The 22,759-nt window shown below is 44.9% G+C and overlaps 1 protein-coding gene and 1 long non-coding RNA gene across 7 annotated transcripts; one reads left to right on the top strand and one right to left on the bottom strand.

Annotated features, from left to right (window-relative positions):
• Window positions 1-3,119: 3,119 nt before the first annotated feature.
• ciartb (circadian associated repressor of transcription b) lies at window positions 3,120-10,210 on the bottom strand. 6 transcript variants are annotated; one of them, XM_078082846.1, is made up of 8 exons: window positions 9,995-10,169; window positions 9,263-9,296; window positions 8,622-8,731; window positions 7,612-8,047; window positions 7,256-7,331; window positions 6,760-6,838; window positions 5,092-5,218; window positions 3,120-4,655 (listed from the first exon to the last, which is right to left on the bottom strand). In XM_078082846.1, exons 4-8 carry the CDS (start codon window positions 8,005-8,007, stop codon window positions 4,281-4,283), a joined length of 1,053 nt encoding a protein of 350 aa, XP_077938972.1. In that variant the 5' UTR covers window positions 8,008-8,047; window positions 8,622-8,731; window positions 9,263-9,296; window positions 9,995-10,169; the 3' UTR covers window positions 3,120-4,280. The 6 variants fall into 6 exon arrangements, with proteins under 6 accessions (XP_077938972.1, XP_077938970.1, XP_040019069.2 ...); XM_078082844.1 differs by lacking the exon at window positions 9,263-9,296 and having other exon boundaries at window positions 9,995-10,172; XM_040163135.2 differs by lacking the exon at window positions 8,622-8,731 and having other exon boundaries at window positions 9,995-10,150.
• Window positions 10,211-10,242: 32 nt separating this feature from the next.
• LOC120809381 (uncharacterized) lies at window positions 10,243-22,751 on the top strand. The gene is made up of 2 exons (XR_013451167.1): window positions 10,243-10,947; window positions 11,707-22,751. It is a non-coding gene; the product is annotated as an uncharacterized LOC120809381 (long non-coding RNA).
• Window positions 22,752-22,759: the final 8 nt, after the last annotated feature.

Consider the following 22,759-nt stretch of genomic DNA (forward strand, 5'->3'; position numbering starts at 1 on the left):
TTACATTTCGCCTTCTTAGTGTATATTGATAAAAGCCTTTTAAAGTCATTATTTACCAAAGCCGATTACCTATGTTGTAAATGTTATTATTATATTAAAGTTATTCTCATTCAGAGGTCCTTATTAGAGCACACAGTGCAATTCAACTGTACACTTGAAGGTTTCTGTGATTCACCGGATCAGGATGAGAGAAAACATTCAAAACACGCTCGTGTCCCTCGTCTGTACGGAATCTCTGTGCCCGGCAGGCGACTGTAAATATTTCATCCGTGTCTCACTGAAATGGGACCCGAGTCCTCTGCAGCTTTGCCATTGACAGAGAGGGAAATGACGCGGCCTCCGGGCAAACGTCACACAGTAAGTGTGACGCGTCCCGTGTAGCAGAGTCACAGCTGGTGTGTTGGGGATCAAGTCTGTGGTCTACCAGCAAACAGGCTGATGGGATCACGGGATCCCAGCAGGCGTGCGGGTGATGCGATGGATCGGTTGTACACACGCACGAATAAGGAGTGCTGTCGGGTGTTGTACATGCTGCACATGTGTAACACAAAACCAATGTCCTTTATTGGAAGAGATAGAGATATCAGGCGTAATCCGATGACTCCCATCGGTGATAATATAATGTACGACCTGCACGTATATCTGAAGTGTACGAGACCACGAGGACTCACAACATCATGCAATGGGCATTTCACACTAAAAGGCGCACACAATCAACTGATGAGCACATTGCAAGTGACAAGTGAACCGTATCCTCGCTTTTTAAGAATTAAACCTCGGCCAGAGACGCCTTCCGCCGCTACTTTGTGTTTCTTTGACAATTACGCCACCTAGTGGGCACAGTAAAGACGTCCGGTGTGAGATCAGCAGCACATGTAAAGGCTACAAGGAAATAATTCAAGGCAAAGAAATCAATGTTAAAAGTAGAGCCAAGCAAACACGTATACTAATTAACAATTAAATGAAAAAAATAATGTTAAATGTTTGTAGCTATGGCTTTCCAAGATAAGAAAACCAATATCCTTGAGGAGAATAAAGAAAAACTAAACTCATATAAGAACATCAAGTGAGACATTTCTAAAATAAGCCTTTCTTTTTTACATTTTTGATGAACAAAATTGTATTTGTAAGTATGAATCATCATAATCATAGAACATCAATCACATGTGCAACAAAATGACGTTTAAGCTGTCTGGAAATTGAATTGTGCAGTTATTGCATATTCAGAATGATATGTCTGATGTTAAAGCGAATGTTGTGCTTAGTGACATATGTAAAGTATGTGTTTTCATTTTCTGCCAGAATGTGAGGTCTGTGTGTCAGAAGATGTCCATCCATCCATCTTCAACCGCTTATCCGGGGTCGGGTCGCGGGGGCAACAGCTACAGCAGGGGACCCCAAACTTCCCTTTCCCGGGCCACATCTACCAGCTCTGACTGGGGGATCCCAAGGCGTTCCCAGGCCAGTGCAGAGATATAATCTCTCCACCTAGTCCTGGGTCTTCCCCGGGGCCTCTTCCCAGCTGGCCGTGCCTGAAACACCTCCCTAGGGAGGCGCCCAGGGGGCATCCTCACCAGATGCCCAAACCACCTCAACTGGCTCCTTTCGACGCAAAGGAGCAGCGGCTCTACTCCGAGCTCCTCGCGAATGGCTGAGCTTCTCACCCTATCCCTAAGGTCAGAAGATGTGACAGAGGAAATCATGTAATTCTGGAAACGGACGTGAGGGCATTATTCACAAAACGCCGGTCCCTCACTTTATCTGTGGGATCACTAAGCTGTACTTTAGCATGACGATCGCTCCCTAGAAATAGGCTTTAGGAGGCTGCTTCCATTATTCATACACCTTCAAGAGCACAGCCTGCACCCTATTCTTGGAAATGAGACTTAATGAAGGAGGGCCATATTTAGACCGAGCGCCACCTGCGGTTCGTCGTCATCGATCTGCTTACCCAGCGTCTGTGTGAGTAGACGTTGCTCATTAGGATGTAGAGGTGAACTTGTACGCCCCATTGACAAAAAGGCGTATGCGTTTGAGGAGTTGACCTATCCTTTTAGTCCCTTATCGCAGTTTTCTTTTAATGCCCAAATAAAGTACATTAATTCCCTTTTCTAGTTGTTCTAATTTCTCAGAACATCTAATATTCACCATTGACAATCTCATCACTGCCCAATGTGACCCCATTAATCTGGAAAAAAAAGCCACGTGAATAATGTGTAATGAAGAGAAAGACAAATCCCCCAAATACAGCTGCCGCTTTTTAAACATCCTTTCTGACAGCTTGTTTTCCAGACAACAATATTATTAGTACGAACCTCTTACTGAAGAGAATGAAATGGGTCTGGCATAGGCGCAGCGAAACTGGTGATTCTGTTTGCAGAGCAATAGCAGGGTTTTACCTATAGGTGGCACTATTCTGTTATATATCTGGTGACAGTTATTCTGTGAGCAGAAATTCTATAATTCCTTATAAGCAAAGCTCTGAGTACAGCTCCGGTCAGTCATTGTCAGCAGTAGCAGCAGTGATTGGTCATTGTACTTGCTGTACAGGTAGGTCACAGCTTGAACTCTCTGCTGTTCGGCTTGTGACAACGTGCACGTATGCAGACGGAAATAAAACCCAAACGCACTTTCTGCCACTTTAGTGGTACAAATGACCGTGCAAAGGACTGAAATTACATACTTCCTCTCAAGCAATACATCTTATTATTCCTCCAGGAAGTGAGCTCTCTTTGAGTGTCTCCGGGTGACTCACCCCATAATTGGTCTAAATTATATAAATCAGATCTTTGATTCGTAATTGAGCTCGGTTGAGACCTACAATGAGCTATCCCATAGATTGCTGACACAGTCTGCCTTTCCTCCTCTGCCAAACCCTTTAAAGATAATGATTTGTGTTACAGCAAAGTGCTGTTGACTATTGAACTCAACTGAAAAGTGGCAGAGCTGAGTTGCGCATTAGAATAAAAAAAATTCTTATATAATCTTTACAAATTCATTGTGAATAATGACACTTTAATTGTCAATCTTTAAGCATTTGATCATTTTCTGCATTTTTCAAGTAAGTAAATTAGACCATTCTGCAATAAGACAATTCAGAATAAAACAATCTGTAGCCATTTTGCATCAAACAAATAAAATCACATTTATTTTTGAAAGTATAAAATTTCACACTATAAAGGCCACTTTTCAGGGAAAATCTACAACCGTTCTGTAAGATTTGCACAGAGAAATATCACGTCCCTCTCTACTGTCCAGTTCTGTGGCAAAATAAAATAATTGTTCTACTCCAACCACAGAAAGCAGTTGGCAAGATCTGAATAATTTATTCGATACAGGGAATGGTAGGAGAGTGAGAATTCCCGATTTGTACATCCCACAGAGGAGCAGCTTCTCTGAACTGTTCTCCCTCTTCATCATACCGGCTTACAGGCACAGCTTGACATTACAGGCACTGTTTGCCTTCTACTGGGAGACTCGAAAAAACAAATCTGCAGTTGACATTCTTTACACTGGCACCGGTCAGGCCATGACAGCACCCCCCCACCTCCTCCACGGGGGGGGAGAGAATCCTCCTCCGCGACGACTCGTCCCCGTCAGACGCCATCCGGCTTGCTGCAGAAGACGTGTCCAGACTTTGAGTGGAGCGTTCACATTCCTGCTCACCAACGCTGACGTGGTGCCCACTGAGGTAGAACAGTTGTACCAAAAGACTTATTAATAAAGTATACAAATGAGTAACAGTCACACCAATGAACTCAAAGGGTTGGGTGGGGGCGAGAGAGTAACATCACATTTCACCCACATTTTCAACACAATATGTAGACCACTGACGAATCTGGATATCTAAACAAAAAAAATCCCCTTCCGATACAAACTACTCGCGCAGATCTTTCCCTTTCAGGCATAATGGCGGTTTCACATTTACTCAAATTGTATTATTGCATATACAAGCCAGTGGGAATAGTTCAGTTGTGGTGATCTCCTGCGTGTCAAATCCATCCTCCCCGCTCTCCCACAACAAATTCAAGAGTGCAACAAAAAAACAAACAAAGAGGAAAGATTACTCAACAGGGGGGAACCAAAGCGGACACTTGTCATGTCAGAGAGGGCGCATTCCCGTACACACAGTCCATGTTCGTCGACGCTCCATCCACGTTGAAGTGGTATTTGTGACATCCCTGTGGAGGGCTCCTGTCCTGATGCCTGGAATGGGCTGAGCGTCTGGCTCCCTCTCTCGGGCGGCGCTTCCAGCTTGACACCCGGCCGTCCACGCAGGACTAGGACCAGCTGCTGTGCGTCAAACCCCCCGTCCCCTTACGGACGATGATGCTTTCAGTTGACATGAGGAGCCGCTCTAGGCAGGGTGCGTTTATTTTGCCCGGCGGAGGGCATCTGGGCGCCGAGTCGGTCTTAGCGCGGCTGTCCGTGCTGGAGGACACGGCGCTGTCCTGCGTTAGGTCTCTGGGGGACGGCAGGTGCCCGCGGCCGGCCCGCTCCGCTGTGTGCGAGCAGATGGGTGACGTGTGGAGCCACTTCAGGTTGCTGGCGGAGTAGGCTCCGGGGGCGGCGGGGTCAGTGGCTCTCAGGGCTTCGACGCCTGCTGGAGGATCGCTGACGGGGCTCGTGGCTTCAGGGGCCGTCGCTGCAGATAGCTTTTGGGAATGAAGGAAGCGGTTTAATTTCAAATACCTAGTGGTTTATTATTATGGGGAAATGCCCGTTGATCAATAAGATGGTCCTTAAAGGGGTCAGAGTTCATTCATATGGAATGGGCCTCTGTGGTAGAATTTGCCTGATTGGCAGGAAGTGCACACTGCGTTTATCGCAGCTTTCTCACTCGCAACTGCTGTGGCTAAAAACGGCGCTGATGGGAGCAATGGGAATAAACCAAAACACCAAAGTTGAGAACCATAAAACGCAAACAATGAGCTGAAAGAAGCTAAAATGCTCTATGGAGCTTAGAACTGCAGAGTCGGTAGATGATATCTTTTCTTTTGCGCAATTTGTCACCATTAGCGAAGCCTCATTCACAATACAAGTAGTAGTTTAGTAGTAGTAGTACAAATGTCTGCTTCTGTACAACTTCACCTTCAGTTTCTTGGCAGGAAGAGCTTCTTCGCTCTGGGTGATGGTGAGTTGGTCTCGGAGTTGTATATTAGGGAACCAGGTCTTTAGCATCTCCTCCATTTTGAGAATGATATTAATATATCTCTCCCTGAAAAGAGAAATCGAGGAAGAAAGACGCAGGAAGTGAGTGAGACATATCGATTCAAGGTGGCATGTTTGCGTCTCGGTAAGCTACCAATCATCTTGCCAACGTTGGATCTACCCGTCACACTGAACAGCCAGTCTGCAACAGTGGGTTAACCCTTACAAACACGTGGGAAAGCCTGTGCTCTATGTGTGTGTAGGTGTGCTGGCGTGGTCGGGGCCGGCCGTGAGACAACGAAGCCGCTTCGGTCCCCGACGGCATCATCGTGAACATCCAACTAATCGTGGGGATGCAGCCTGCGTTGGAGGTGGGCCCCCGAGCGCGGCGCCCCCATTAACTACCACCCCTCAAAACCAGATGGTGAATGGGGATTAGCCCAGGTCATATGATTAGGACCCCCCCCCCCCATTCAGGGCATGTTAAATTCATGTGAAGGATTATCCCCGACAGGGACTGCTAAAAAAGTCACTTTGATCCTATCTACTATTGTGTTGGGGGGGGGGGGGGGGGGTGCCAGCTGGCAACACGGAGCCGGCACAGGGAGGGAGGGGTTGGTCCACCTTCCAGCCTCTGTCCCGGCTGTCTGGATGGAGATGCCACACCCGCTCTTTGTCTCCCATGTGAGGGCAGCAGCTGGTGGGTGAGGGCTCCAATTAGTCGGCGCCGAACTCAGCAGCACTTTATCTTAAATCCGTATATATATGACCTACACCTTGATGCAATGTTCCCCATACAGGTACCGCGAGCCCTGCTTTAATGTCGCCCTCCTGCCATTGTAAATTAAATGACGGTCGGGCGAACAAAGGCGGCTGTTGGACATTTATTAGACTAATCTCATAAATCCAGAAATATTGTTCAATAGAAAATATAATGATTAGTTGTAGACCTAATACAAAAAAATGTATGTTTTAAAGAAAATAAATTTGCTTTACACTGGTAATCAAGTCATTATAGACATTGTAATATTAATTTCAACCACATTACTGTACTTATGAATAGAAAGATAGATGCTTAAAAAGGCATGATTTGCTATTTTGTGACGTATTACAATTGTATAAAAATCAAAACATCTTAAAATGATTGTATTACACAGACTAAGACATTCTCCTTTCGTGGAGGCGATATCATCCTCCATTACACCGTCTGGCCAGTGGAGAGCTAATCAAGCAGACACAAGAGTGCTGCTCGCAGAGTGGAGCCCGATACATTTTTAACAAGATGCTCAGCTATATACCATCTCTGCAGTAAATCCGTCCTGAATGCGTGTGGGTGGTGGCTCCTCAAGGGGCAACCTGCTGTGCGCCGTGTGTTACAGACTTGCTGTAAACCACTTTGACCCGCCGACAACAAGCAGCATTTCTAGCTATTAGAACGCTGCCTTGAGTGTATTGTAGTGTGACTTTGACCTTAAATCAAAATACTTGCACAGACATCACACTGTTCCGCAATGCGTTTGTAGCAACAAAAACAAAAGGGATACTCTGAATATTAAGATGATATTGTTTCATGTGTTACAGCACGCGGGTCATGCTGAGGACACGTACCCCATGCACGGGTTCTGCAGGACACCCATGATCCTCTGGATCCTGTCCATGGCTACACTCTCCTGGAAACTGCTGAGTCCTGGAAAAGAGGAAAGTTGTACCATGAGCCACATGAACTGTGTCGACAGCAGGTCCGAGTCTGTGGAGCAGATGGATTGCGTGAAACGTGTGTGTGTGTGTGTGTGTGTGTGTGTGTGTGTGTAGGGGAACAGACTTCCCGCCTCTGTGTCCAGGAAGTGTCGGGTCACAGAAGGTTTGACAAAGATCCCAAAACAAGCAGTTTTCAGAGCTATCTTGCAGAGACCCTTAAAAAATGCCAATCAGACGAGTAACAAACCACAACTGCTTCACTGGAGCATGTTCTCTGGTAACCCCCAACCCAAAAAACACGTTCTCTATCCAGTAACTATGAAAGGATTGTGTTAAGACAATATGAAGCTACGGAGATTTTTTCCTAATGACATAAAACAGAACATCTATTAAATGACCAACTTACGTTCTCTGTATCTCCCTGAACGAAGGCCATTCAAGATAGATGACAGTGGATGAATGTAGCATTGCAGCTCCATGCACTGAAAACACAAAAATACATTCATTTGTAAGTATAAAGACATATATAAGTTGCTGAACATGATTTCGATAGACCCTAAACTCCTCCTACTGTTTGACAAGAATGATGACGCTTCCTCAACAGACTCATTCCACCAGATAATAATTCTAGCATCATCTTCATTGGAAACGTGAGGCACCGGCCAGCAGGGGTGCTGATCTGAGTGACGGGTCACGCTACAGTTCCTGCCAACACTGTGCACACCTGCGGTGGGAAACAGAACACAAGTCCGTGGTGCTCACCTTCTTCCAAAAAATGTGGTTTTTCTCCGACACGTTGGAAATGAGCTGCCGCTCTTTGCAGTCCTCCTCTGTGGAGCCGCGAGGTCTCTTCAGCGCCTGCTGAGAGTTTTTGCCGCTCGTTTTTTCCGCTTGCTGTGCATGACGCAGTCCCGTGGTGCCGGCCCATGCCCCCCCGCGGCCGGGGGTGAATACCCCGACCTCGCTGCAGTGACTGTCGCCCTCCTTCGCCTCGCCGCTCCGGCGGCTGCCGCCGCCAGACGGGCCCAGGTGTGGCGAGCCGCTCGGGGAGGAAGGAGCCTCCGTCTGGCTCTGCGTTCCTCTACAGTCGGGCTCCTGCTCGCTCTCATTGTCACTCGCCAGCCAGTCGATGGAGCTGTCGGAATCGGTGGCAGACATCCTCGGCTGCAGGCTCTAGAAAGCACTGACCATCACTGACCTGGCGGACGGGAAGAGACGGTTACTATAACCGCATGAGACGGGACAGCTGAAAAGTCAGCAGGTAGAGAGAGATATTAATCAGAAACATGGGGCCAAAAAATGTAGCACATCCAAGCCGTACGGAAGCTCGTCGTTTTATACACTGATGTGTCTAGATTTTTTTTTTAAATGCACTTCCAGCCAAGCAGACATGAATACAGGCGCAGACTGAGCAGAGCGGGGGGGGCACAGTTGTTAAGACCACAATGACCTGTTCGTTTGGCAGACGCAACACCTGAGCCAGTAAACACAGCCTAGCCACCGTTCAAAGCAAAACACCAAACATCCACGGCGGTCAAGCCGAGCTCTCTATTAGAAATCTCCACATCGTGACGAGAGAAAATGCGCATCATTTACTGTCAACTATCGCCAGCCTCAGTATATTTCCCATTTTAGTCTGGGGGCAGAGGTCTGCCACCTCCACCACCACCACCGCCGCCGCCCTCCCATCCAGAAAACTGACGTTTGTGGGGGTAAAAGGCCTTTACAAAACGAGAGGCCGGCACGGTTTGCTGCCTGGTGAACAAAAGCACCTCTGGCAAAATGCTCTTCACAGGAGGGTTGAAGTTGCTTGTGGGATGTTTACAGCATTTTTCGACACGGGGATTATCTTGGGGGTTTTGAACGGCGTGTCTCTTCTCTCCTGTGAAATTTGAGAACAGGACAGTGAATTTGCTCCCTGGGTCTTTGCCACGGGACGACCACCTTCTGATCTTATTGTTGCGGGGGGAGGGAGGGGGGGTGGGGGGGGGTGGAGCAGAGATTTTACGAGCTTTAAAAAGACAAAGGGAGAAGCTGGAAAAACCGTCTATTTGGATATTTCTGATGGCAGCGTATAATATTGCTGTAAACCAAAGTTTGAGAACTAAACGATGCAAGAAAAGAAAAAAGTTTGTGCAGTGGTCAGATTACCAAACATCGCGTGTAAGAGCTGAGCTGTAATAGAACACTGAGTTTATTTCATTTCCAAATATAGGCTACTAGGAATTAAACAGTATCCACATTCAAGTTGTCCACTATCAAATTAGAATCTATGAAGTGAAGAATCTAAAAGTATGTATCTGCTGTATGTCTAATCAAATTTAAATGTAACTGCATGTTCATACGCCAGGAGTCTACCATCAAACGTGTGTTTCATATCACATATATCCAGTACACATCTTATGAATCTTACCAGTCACATGTTCTTGCTGTCCTATAAGACGTTCCTTCAACACACCATCACAAAACCAGGGAGATATTAAGCCATGGTAAATTTTACATACTAAAACCTAAAAAATATTCATATAAATTAAAATATTTCCCTTTGACAGAATTAGTTTGATTTGTATCGTGAATAACATTCACACACCTCACTTCATTCACTTTAAATGCACCTCACAGGCACGCAGTGTTTCAGAAGGAAATTCAAATTGTTAACTCAAACATACACTTTAAAATAAGACATGTCTTTGTTAAATAGATTTACCTGTCTAGGTGGGGCACAGGAGATGCACACTTCACACGTACACACTTTGATTTTGAAACACGGCGATGAAAAGGAATTATATGATAATATAATTTCCTTCCCAGGGATCATAAAACACGATTGTTCCCGAAGAGAATCCCAAAAAAGATTAAGTAAATGATCCGATCTGTCCGCCTTAAGGTTTCAAATCAGTTGGGTAATAGACACAATAGACTTCCTCTTCAGACAATTTGATCGTATGAAACGATGTCACACTTTCATCTGTAGCCTATTAAATAACACTTTGCATTTGCCTGCGCCAAATTCCCGTGGATGGTTTAACAAAATAAACCCCGTGTGTCCTCCTCCTCCTCCTCCTCCTCTTCCTCCTCGCGCAGGGACAACCAGTGATGTTTATTCGTGTGATTACAGGACGAGGATCGGAGGAAGGGCACTCACCTTCCCCCCCAAGGATGGAGACCGCCTGGTCCAACTCCTCCGTCCGTTCCGCGGTAAATCCTGCGGCGCTGTCGGGGGCAGAGAGCAGCTGATGCGACGGGCGTGCGGCGTGCGAGTGGCTGGCGACGCGGTTCAGCCTGCGCTCATCCCCGTGTTGCTTCTCCCAGCGCAACGTGTCTGAGTGTGGGGGGGGGGGGCGGGGTCAGCGGGGAGCGGCTCTCCTATTCGCTCCTCCAGCGACCCCGCAACCGGCCAATCGGCTTCCTCCCTCGGTGCGGCCGCGGGCCGATAGGCGGGGACCGGTGTGCATATGCAAATGACATGCAAATGACGGAAAACACGTGGACACGCGGATCGGTTTCACTTCAGCCAGCGGCCGGGCGAAAAGTCAACGAGGGGGCGAGTTCTTTGGTCATCGTTTACGTCATCCGGCTGAGGCTGCCTGACTGCTGGCACGTCAGGAGCGGCGTGAGGGACAGATGTCATAGTTCATGTGAGAGTTTCCTCAAGGACACGTTGGCAGAACACGCGGGGCCGTCTGGCAGTGCGGTCTGAAAGGTATTTTTAGAGGACATTTTAGCATTTTATATACATTTTATTTTATATATATAAACTGATAGCTTTTTATTTTGAAAAGTATAGTAATTCACTTTGAGGTAGATGAAATACAGTAGGCCTAATTAGTTAGTTCATTCATACAATTGAAAAACAGTCAACAGAGCTCTCTATATTCTGTGTAAAGAAGTGATGAATTTAGCTCCAATTATTCATTAGTCATGATCCAAACTAGCTGCACTGAAGATGGCATCGACATGCCGAGGGAGTTCTATGTGTTGGACACAGTGACGGTGAAGGCGTGACCCACAGGACCTCTGTGATGCTGCCTCACACGGTGGGATTAGGATGCTCCGTCAGAGGCCAGACGAAGATCCTGAGCCTGGAGCTTGGAGCCGGTGAGTCACGAAGCCCCCCCACGGCAAACACGGTCACGTGCGTTCGGGAGCCCCCGCCCCCCCTCCCACTGAAAGCTAAGCCGGCCTCCTCTCTTTGTCTTCCTCAATAGACGAGGACAAGCGGAATCTAAGCAACACACACACACACACACACAGAGTGAACAGGTCACATGTGGAAAAAAGCACTGCGAGATGTTTGCAGAGCCAAAAACGATGTTCAGGTTTTCTCGACTAGGTGCGAAAATTACTTGTAATTGTCTTCTATGCTTTTTATAATAACGGTAATTAAAATAGCACTTCAATCAGCACTTTAGGTAATCATAGGCTCTTTAGGCACCGTCTCACACACACCACAGTATCCATAAACCGGTGGACTTCCCTGCTGGCCCGCTGTGCCATGTCGAATTTGAATACTCTGCTGCAATCTAGTAAGCACCCCAAAACACATTCTCCTGGCGTTGTGCTCCGTGAGGTTCCTACAGATTCCCTGCAAACTGTCATTACTCCTTCTTTTTTTGTCGTTATGGCTCCCATGTCACTGCGAAGTATTGCATCCACTTCAAAGCACAGGAAACATCTACAAGAGTTTTCTTTGTCTTAGTTCTGAATTTTTCAGTAATGAATATTTACAATATTCGAGTTCTATTCACTTTCACAGCAATTTGTCATTCACATAAAGAACAATAGCAGAAGCAATTTGCAACCCCCTCCCCACTCTCCCCACAATGCAAACCTTTTTGTCTTTCATTTTCCTCCCAGGATCCGGGATGAGTCACACAACACAAACTGGCACTGTAATTATCAGTTTGTCAGAGAGGCTGGCTGATGTATCCCAGAGAGCCCGGGGCCCGGATGTCTCCCACTCTCATTCATAAAAGAGACAAATTCAAATCAGAGCCCCACGCTCACTTCATTATGGGGCAGACGCTGAACACCTGCCCCCACCGGCCCTCACCGGCCCCTTTGGAAAAGCGCAGCAGGCGTGCATGGGCTCGCATTGTGCCACACCTCACCCCGTGGACGCCGGGGCCGTTGGCAGCCTTTTGGCTTCTTGAGGGTTTCATACACGTGTGTACAATATTGCAAAATCGGTTGTTTCTTGTATTCAGGCGGCGTGACGTGCCTCACGCAATAGCTGTCCGTTGGAAACGGTTCACGGGGGGGTGCGGAGCGCTCGCCGATAGCCTCAGTTAACCCGCACGCTGCAGATCGAGAGGACCGGTCTTGTGTCCCGTGCATGAGTCGGGGCCTACGAGCGTCTTTTTTTGTGCAGGCTTTACACCTTGCAGTGCTGCTCCACATTAGAACACCAAATCAACCGGCTTTCCCCGGCATTACTGACAGTTAATTACGTCATGAAGTCGAGCCGAGGCCAGTTTGCTTCAGACCTCAGAAGACACATGCGCTACCTGGAAACCATTGACAGGGACAGAATATCCTGTCTTTCCAGCGACTCAATGCTCTCAGAAGATTACATAATATTTCCTGGTAAAATGTACGACCTTGCTGCTTCTCCTCTTGTTTGAAAAAAAAAATGTAAAAGGCCTTGGCCTCATAGGCTAAATGCAACTTTGTGGCCTGGATCTCAGACCCCACCTTCATCAGCACATTCTAAATGCCATTGTTTTATGATGTTCTCCACATCTGTTCCAAACAACAGTAACAGAAAATCCCCCCCGCCCCGGATACCAGGAACGCGGCTGCACGTAGCGTGGGCATGATGCAGCAGGGAGGGTTATGTAGTCCGAGGAGAAGTGATACTGGGCGCATTTCTGTGACTTTAAAGGGCTGGACTTCCGGCTCCCAGTCATGTACCCTCCCTCCCTCGCTCCCTCCCCCCTTTGTGGCTTCTTCCCGGTTCAACTCCACTCAGTCACATGCGCTTCTCACAGCAAGAAAGCTTTCTTGACTATTTTCCACACACACAGTTCACAATCAGTCAAGAATGTCTGCCAGCAAATCACTGTCAGATATTTATGTGTGTGTGTGTGTGTGTGTGGGGGTCTGAACGGCTGCCAGGGCAGCTCTAGCGACAGTGGGACATCTATCTGCAGGACCGAGTGTAACATGTGACCGGGGTATATTTTAACTGGGTTATATAAGTGCTCCAGCGCACAGATGAGGAGGACTACAAAAGATGCAGCGGGCTGAACGCTCAACACGAGCGTTACCTTTTGCACATTGAATCATTTCTTCACGCGGATGAAACTCAGGGTCAGAGCCCATTTATGTTGGTTGACTTTTTTGCGTTCTTTTTTTTTTAGATGGATTCACATCAGTAAATGTGTTCATATCATTTCAGATGGTGTCACATTTTGAGCTGGTAGCAGTATAATCCTATCTCAATGTGAAGGTGAGAGTTATGTAAGGGCGTTTGTGAGATAGAAATAAGCGGTGGCTGCTCCACTCACTGTTCTGCTCTTGTTGGATTTGTTGTGCGATCACGTGTTCTCGACACATGCAGAAAATTGAGTGGTCATTACATGCAGACATGGGTCGGACATTTTGCAATAGGTTGACCACATCGTACCTTGAAGTTCTCTCTGGAGAGTGCACACAATAGGCTAGCTGCCAAATCTATGGCCAATGTAGAACTACCCACGCTCCCTCTGCTAGCACTTTTATGGGATCATTATGTGGGCGTTTTAGTGTGAGATGCTATCTAGAAGTGATGCAATATGGGCTGATAATTTCTCAGTAGGCAGCCCACCAACTTCACTTGGGGGGAGGTTATGATTATAGTGCTTTCATGGAAGAGTTTTAGCCCGAAACTTCATCCCAGATGTGTTCTTTTGAGGTTTGAAGAGCTTTCAATTAATTACAGATTATATTCCCACTACTGGAAATCTCCAATGCACAGGGATATTTCTTTTGTACTTTTCTATTTATCTATGTTACCTAACTAGGCCACGAATAATGTCAAATCTGTATGCCTTGTGAATTTCACATTACATTCAAAATGTGTATCTGGGAAAGTAATTTCACCTAACAATAGGTAATTCTGCATGAAAAAGCACAGGAGCATCTAATCATTTCCTTTACAAAATCATTTTCATCTTGTATGTTATATTGTTGCACACCATGTTGACAATGTTGAGAGTTATGTCATCTGTCCCTTACAATGTGCGTCAGGGCTGTTATGCTGCTGCAGTCATAGACTTGCATAACATGGTGAAGCCAGCATTAGAACTGCAGCCCTCTTACTCGGATGTCATCCCAACCTTGCAAGTACCTCACATATCTCAAGTCTTATTCAGAAGAGCAGTGCGGGAGTTCAACAAGGGCCACACAGGTCGGCTTGCTTCTTCTCGGCAACATCCTTTAAAAGAGGAGCAGTATGATGGCCCTTTATGTGCTGACTGTTCCCCCCGAGGTAGCACGTAGCTTTGCAAATGCAAGGCTATTCTGACCGTGCTACAAAGATGTAATCACACGAACACCTACTATCATTTTACATAGAGAACTGATCCTGTTCGTGCCCCTTCACTACCCGTTATCATATGTCTTACAATCCCATTCCTACTTCCTCGACTGACCTTCCGGTCCCCCGTCTCTATTGCTGTCTCGTTTCAGCCGGTCATGCTCGTATTCCAATACCTTTTCGGTAGTTCAAGATAATTAATATGACGTGCGTTGAAGTGCACTACAGGTTTTTTGTCAATACTGTGTGGACTTTAGGAAGAAGGGAGAAAGAGAAGAGCTGGCTTCTTCAAACAACAGCCACTGTTATTGTTGTTAACATGATAGAATATAATTAGAAGACGTTTTTCTGTTATCTTTATTCTGACTACATTTTGAAGCCTGTGACCCAATATTGAGTCCATTTTAGTACGGTGACCTGAGAAATGAAGTGTTTTAAATGTTTGAGAAGATGTTAGATGTTAGATATTGGGTTTTACTACATTGGTAATTGATTGCCAATGGGATGTATTTGATCTGCCCTCCTTGCTCCGTTTAGCTTGGCTTACAACCTATTTCTAGCACATGTTCACTTGCATTGAAGGCAGGACCAACAAGACACATGAATAACTTACTTCCTGAGTAATCCTGAACTTAATTTCACTCCATATGCGATTTCTGTCCAGGATATACAGTCCCTGAATCCGTCATTTACATTTCATTTGCTAAAAAGGGTGACCTCATTGGATGGTGACCCTACCAGGTCTGGGACGTATAATATCAGGCTGTTAAGTAAATAAACCTGGTGATTTTTCAATATGTTGTACGCGAAACAATTTCCCCCAGCCTGGGCTGTCAACCGGTCTGTGTAAAGTCTGGAAAATTCCAGGTTTTCTTGAGAGGAGCATGTTTACTCCTCCGTCTCTGCAGAGACATTTACTAGGTCAAGCGCAAATAAATCTGCCAACAGCCTAAAGAGTAGTGGTGACAGAGGGGAGGGAGGAGGGGGGTGGTTACGGGATTCTGTGGACTTTGGGCACAAATCTAATAGTCAAGATGAAACTCAGTTTTCTAATTTTAGCTGGAGCCTCCCAAATGGCCCATTAACTTTCCAAGGAGTTCTGTATTAACGCAGCCTTGGTTGAAGTTGAGCTAAGCGGAATCCTGAACTTAAGGACACTTAACATTACAACCATGTATCCTGCACTAAATCTTACTTTGCTGTATGCACAAAGACTCTTGAGTCATATGTTTTCTTTACCCGTAAAGCACTACTACAGTGAAGATGTTTTTTACCCGTAAATAACAACACAATAAAGTAGAAAAACACATTTTCAGAGCTTGTATTTTCTACAATGGACAAACGTATGGTGCCAATCCCAAAAATACTGAATATAAGGAGAGGTTAGAGTAAACCATAGGATGTTACTTGGATACACGATGTAATCAACAATATATACATTTAGATTTGTATGCAGTTTGACGTACCTCTCAGACCTGTGTGTGATGGTAGGAGGTGGGACAGCTCATCCTCAGGGGGGACAGGTTTCAACCAAATGATTTAGGCTAATTTGTGGGTCTGCTTTTCCATAAGGTCAGCATGTTCAGTGTCACAGATGGCTGTGTGTGTATGTGTGTGTGTGGGTTTGTGTGTAAACGGTCTGAGCAGGTCAATGGGTTTGTATTCATCTGTGTGAGTATACGTGCTAATTATGTATGTCGAGAAATGGTTTCTCACATTAGTCCGTCTCTATTGGCTTCCCAACTATTTTTAAGACCAACCACTTAGTGAACCTGAAATGACATCATCTCGTTGACAGATCTATGTCATAGTGAAGGTTTACAGTAACTCATTTAGGAGTAATGAGCTTCCCCACCTCAAAGAAGACTGCAAGAAGCACAGTCAGAAATCACCAGCTGTGCCAGAAATAGCAAATGCTCTGCATCCTAACTTCTCGCTTGCACCTGATACGGAAAACCCTTGAGAGGGCAAGTGACCGTGCACTTAACCCACAGTGACCTTTCATTGGTCTTAGTAGAGCTTTTGTGTTCTTCTGTTGTGTTATGAAAACATGAGCTGTGGTCTGAGCTGCATATGGAATGAATATCCTATGCATAAATATCCTTTATTACATGCAGCAGTCAGTTTGCTTAGCTTAACATAAGGACTGGGATCAAATGTAGACAGCTAGCCTGGTTTCTTCCAAAGGTAACAATACCTACCAGTTATGCATGAAGGTATTTCTTGGAATGCACTGGTTGGTAGGCAACCAGCGGGAATCAAGGAAGTTAATGCTCCCAGCAAGTAACACTCAGTCAAAAATGACAGATTTTTCACTTTTTTGCAGCGGGCTGAGCGTTTTTATACATGGAACAAATATTATTTAATATATTAACCCTTGACCTTCAGAGCGGCTGGCATGCAGCTGTGTTACATTCAGGCAGAGCCAGGCAGAGGAAACAGTCATAGCCTCTTTTTCATATTATTATTATTGTATTATATCCAGTGTTGGGCAAGTTACTGAAAATGAGTATTTGGTTACAGTTACTAGTTACTTCTTTTAAAGGTAATTGAATTACTTACCAGTTACTGTGTATCAAAAGTAATTAGTTACTCTGGAAAGTAACTTTTAAGTTACTTTTATGTCTGCTTTTTAAATGTAATGAATATAAATAATACTGAACAGTCAAACACAATAAACATATTTTTTAGACCTATTTATTGTAATCAACAGGGCAACAGGCCTTCAAATCAAGCAATAGTCCAAAAGTCCTTTTTAATACTTAACTTAATACAAAATAACTGACTCGACAGTTGACAGGATGCATCTCATCTTCAACATAGCGAGCGATCAATCTATTCAGCTCTGCCCGGTTTATCGGCTGCACTGCAGTCCGTGTAAAGTGGAGCCGTGGTTGTTTGCGTGGAGCGGCGCCTGCAGCATCCGCGGGCCTGCGCTCTTTCGTCATGAGCGACGCGATGCTGTTTACATGCACGTACGGCGACTATTCTGTGACACACAACGTTTGGTGCCCACAACTATTTTGTGCTGACAGGCAGCTATTTACTTACTATTTGCCGGCCCTCCGCTTCGCGTCACAAAAGAGAGTAACACGAGTAACCAACTCATTTCAATTTCAGTAATTGTAACTGCGTTAATTTATTTTAAAAAAATACTTTGTTACATGCTCGTTACCGCCAAAAGTAGTGGATTTACAGTAATGCGTTACTTTGTAACGCGTTACTCCCAACACTGATTATAACTAAGTGATCCGACTGTCTGTACCTCATACATAACAAACATATATGAGAATGAGATCAATCTACTTATCATCTCATCTCACTGTTGCATGCCTCTCTACAAGTCAGCCTTTTGCAATTTAAAGTTCACAAAGGGAGCAGTTGTTCTGTCCCGTTGAAGACTACAAAGCTCTCATTGATGAAAGAGTAAATACCCATTGGCATGCTATTAATTAATGTGTGGTGTCTCTTAAACAGACTATAAGCATGCCACTTAGGAGTGTGTTTACTGTACTTAGCGTCTTCAATTTACTCAGTAGGTAATATTATCCATGAGAAGGCTTTTGAATGTTACCATTAGATATACGACTTAAATTTAGTCTCTCTTCATCATTTCCCTGGTAAAAATATATTGAAATCCAATGGACTGCAACTGGATTTGTGGCTAAATAAGTCTCTTTGCATTGTGTTGGGCTTCTGCAGGAAGGTATTGGCAAGGCCTCCCGGCTATTCTTACAGCGCCTGACCTGACCTTTGGCTCTGGCTGTTGAGTTGAATGTAACGAGACACAGAGTGAGATGTGAGGTCACCGCCCAACCCGCCAGAGAATAAGTCACAGAGAGACAGCTAAAACGTCACAGCTGAACCACACATCACGCAGGAAATCATGTAAATGCGGTCAGATATGCCATGGTTCACTATGAGATGCGTCAGTTTTCTCCACATACTGTAAAGATTATAGTGGCAAAATAATTTATTCAAGGTCAGTGGTACTAGTGCATCAATATGCGCGAGTATTTCCATCCAATACCTTTTGCTTCAAATACAGTTCACACTTAAATATTGTAGGTTTTACTCCACTAAATTTCAATTCAATTAAGTTATTAAAGCAAACGGAGTTAATTGAGTCTTGCCAGAGGAGAGTGAGCACACATGATTTCTCACAAGGGCTTAATCCACAGTTTCCACCACAGTACCTTAACCTATAAAATAAATATTACTGACTTTAAAGTTGAGTGGCAGATTAATCTGATGCTGTTGTAGACACCAAGGTTAGAAACCCATTACATCTCCCTGTGTTTCTTATCCTTCCCCTCCTCGTTCCCTCCGCAATTTGAGTGCTGACAACTAAAGCGTGAACGCATTATGAACTCCCATTTGAAAGGCTGTTATTATAAGTAGCGCGCTCATGTGGCCATGCTGTGACTCACGGCCGTGCTTCCTTCAGGCCTCCCACTCCTATCTGCACATGTCATCTGCTGCTCTGTCCTCTATCCATCCTCACGTCAGAGGGGGCCGGCTGTCCTCCCACATCCCCTGCAGAGGGCGACCGGTCGGATAAGAATCTCGATCCAAGTGTGCAACCTCTCTGCAGAGGGTGTGATCGACAGCGGACACAGAGGGCCTTTGTGCTGCCTGTCTAATTATCAGGCCACACGGGGGACGCCAGAATAGCACACGGTCTGCGATATCAGCTCAGTGTGTCCCTTCACATCCTGCACTGCGTTCGATTCTGCAAGAAGCATCCTCAGTGTCTTCGCTGTCTTCCCCTTTAGCGCTGCTGTTACTGCCTCATATTCTCTGTGGCCGGCGTTTGGCAGCCTTTGTGGATGCTCTGATAGACGGAAACAGAACCCGATCCTCAAATAGAGCCGTCCTACGGCTCACAGGGGAGCAGTAGCCCCACTTCTGTGTGCCTCCTATTTCGCATGTGCCTCGGGCAACAACAAGTTAGGTAAGGACCACAGGGAAATCCAATTTGGAATTATAACATCAAAAATATCAAGGGAAAAAGGAACGTGTGCATAAATACATATTTTTAAGAAAATAGGCTGATTTCTAGAACTTCGGGTGCCTGTCAATAACACCATCGAAGTTCAATCTAAAATGTTAAGATGAGAAACGTAGTCGGCCAGATTCCCATTAACCTGGGGCTTTTTTATCTGCAGCTTAATAATTTGAGAGACACAGACGAAAAGCAGAATTAGTGATGGTCATTAGGCTGGTGAATAGATTACTAAAGGCCTTTCTTTTTAGTCGGAGGTTACCTGATGCTTTCAGATGATAGGAAGGAACCATAAATGACATCATGGTGTCGAACCTGGGGCCAGAATAATCTGGAGTAAAAAACACATCTGCATTGACTCTTTTGTCTCATTTCACTCGTTCACCAGCAAATGTTTCAGGACAGGAATTCAGTAAAGCTCACAATGACGATGCAGTTCCACAGCGTAGGAAAGTGGGAGGTGAGAGACTGTCGGCGACCGAGTCAAACCTCCATCTGTGTGCGGATCCTGTGGTTTCTTTTTGTTGTGACAGATACGACCATTGTTTCTTCCCTGGACTTAATGTGTCCTTGAGCCGACCTTCTGCATCCCACTGCGAGGATGCTGCTCTGCACCATTCCTCTCTATATTACCTCCGTGTCTGCTGCATGTGCGATCTCACACCACCGTAAACCCTTTTAATAGCTGTGTGCAGAGATGTTCCACACAAAAGTAGTTTTACGTTTTCTTATTCACAGTATTAATGTTAAAATAAAATAAAAATCTGTGTGCATCTTGGATTTCACCAAATTCAGGATTATACAGGACAGGCTACAGCTCTCTCAATAATTTACAACTGAGGCTCCAAGCAGAAAACCTTTGAGTTACCGAAGCAGGAAGCAAGGAGAAAACATTAGGCCGCCCTATTACAAGAGAAGGGCTTCAAAGGATCTCTGCTACATTATAAAAATGGTCTCTCCATTGGCAGCCATGACCCAAAGAAGTCGCAGGAGCAGGTGTGAGACAGCACGTACAAGATGCAACAAGCTCTGCACCAAAATATCATTTAGAACAAAACTCATTTTTCAAACTCTGATTGGAGTTTGTTTATTTGTCACTTTGTGCATCTGTTTACCAGATAAGACTGAGCTACATTCATGTTCATGTGGGCAAATCCAAACAAGGTGATGTAATAAAAAAATGACTTCTTTAAAAGGAATTTGGCTGGTGAAAGTATTTAGCCCTTTTACTGAAGTAAGAGTAGACAAACAAGGTACAAATACCTGATTGCAATTTTAAAGACAACAGCTAAATGTGGTGGAGTTATATATATACATTAGTTAGAGTTAGAGTATATCAAAAATACTCATAAAAAATAATAAGTCCCTCTTAATAAATAACAATAAATCAGTTAATGCAGTTAATAGCAGTCCATCAATGACAATGTCATTATGGGGATACAGAAAATACATCCATGACGATGTTGGAAGAAGCCTTTTGCAGTTACAAAGCTGGAGCTAGAAATGGAGGCGGTTCTCCAAAATCAGATTTGACAGATTACATCAGCCGGAGACTTTGCGTGAGGAATCTGATCTGCGCAAGATGTAAATGTCTAAATGAATTGAAACTGACAATTGTAAACCTATTTGCAACAATGCTCATTCAAGAAGAGAACATGCCATCGCTGTCTAGACTGCATTACTCATCTCCATTCTGGGGTTTTAGGTGCCAGACCGTTCCTTCACTCAGAGTTTTACGAGCTAAAGCTTTGGGTTATAAAAAGTTGCCAGTTACTTTATCCACCTGACTCAGCATCTGATATCAGCAGAGCCTCTGCAGGCCCTGCAGAAGCACGAGGTCCCGGACTCACAAAGAAAGCACTCCAAAAACCTCTAATCTCAAACCTTCCCTAGTTTCCTTTTCCTTTCTCCCTTCTACCTCCCATGGCTGACCTTATGAGGCTGGCAGGAAACTGCTGATTTCAGGTTTTAGGGCTCAATAATCAACCCCCTTCCCTATATAGCAGCCAGCATCCTATCTTTATCAGCAAAGCCATGCGCTGCTTTAGTCCCACAAAGGCCTCCTCACGCTATGAATCCTTAAGATAACGTACTGGATTCTTTGCTGGCTTGTCAACATGAAATCACTCATGGTGTAAATAATCCCAACATATAAAGACATCTTTTTGTTTTTGCTACTTTCACTTTATCAATAGCCTACTTGTGCTACTATTTTTCGAAACAAAAAGTTGATGCAAAATAATCGGGCCGTCGGAGGTAGAGTTGTGTCATAGTAAAGTAAATGGTTAAAACCTGCCGTGTTAATTCATACAGTGATGCAACTCAAACGCTCCCCAGGCAACTTAAACAAGGCTGTGTTTATTCGCTCTGATGTCTAGCAGGTCATAAAGATAAAATGTTTCCTCTGGCCTCAGCCAGAATCCTTTTGGCATAACATATCACTTGAGTACTTTTAAAACATGAACCATCTAGCAGACTGTTCTCATAAGGGTATAATTGCAAAGTGTGGTTTGTTTGAAGTCATAGCCGGCTCCTACCTCCCAACTCAATCTGTTCACCTCAGGCTGGGTTGCTTAAACACGTTTGAGCGCTTTTGCAGTTCCCACCGTAGACAGAAACGTGTGTGTGTGTGGCCATAGTTGATCTATATTAATCCAGCACTCCCACAAACTTTGTACAAAAATGTAATACCAAGCGTGGAACATGATGGTTAAACAATCAAATCAACAAGCCAGCCTAGGCTTAAAATACTTTTTAAATGGCCATCAAGAGGAGTACAGTTGTCGGAGGCCAATAGATATTGTATATAACTATAAGAGTAGAAGGTAATGAGAGTGAAGGATGGAAACATCCTTCACAAGTCATATGAACATCATTCACAAGTCATATGAACTGAAGTGGGAGCATAAGGAGTCATATTACTTGCATTAGTATGGATGAGGTAACAGAAAGGCTGCTGCTGCCTCAAACTGAACACGGCAACTTGCACAAAAACAACACAGTGCTTCTAGGAACTTGCGTGTTGGGCAACCGGTCTTTCAAGATTGTCATTGTATCTTTAAAAAACTTAAATAAATAAGCAGTTATGTTTGATACAGCCTTGTTTTTAGACGTCTGGAGATGAGTCCTGCTCTGTAGTCCCCCAACCCGGCACTTGTAAATCTTAACTGTTATATATTTCTTTATAGTAAATCGTATTGAGTTTGTGGTCCGGCCTCTAAGTAGTGAGCCTTTGTATCTCTGTGATTGATGTTTATGAAGTCGGTTCGGGGAATCCTTTGAATATTAAAACAGCACATGCTATACTATCGCCTCTGAGTCACAAGGGTCTTCTTTCTTTTGCCTGTTGCATTAAAAGGTTGCCAGATGTCTACAGAACCACCCTC

Source organism: Gasterosteus aculeatus, chromosome X (assembly GCF_964276395.1).
Source record: "Gasterosteus aculeatus chromosome X, fGasAcu3.hap1.1, whole genome shotgun sequence".
In the NCBI taxonomy this organism is placed as follows: Eukaryota; Metazoa; Chordata; class Actinopteri; order Perciformes; family Gasterosteidae; genus Gasterosteus; species Gasterosteus aculeatus.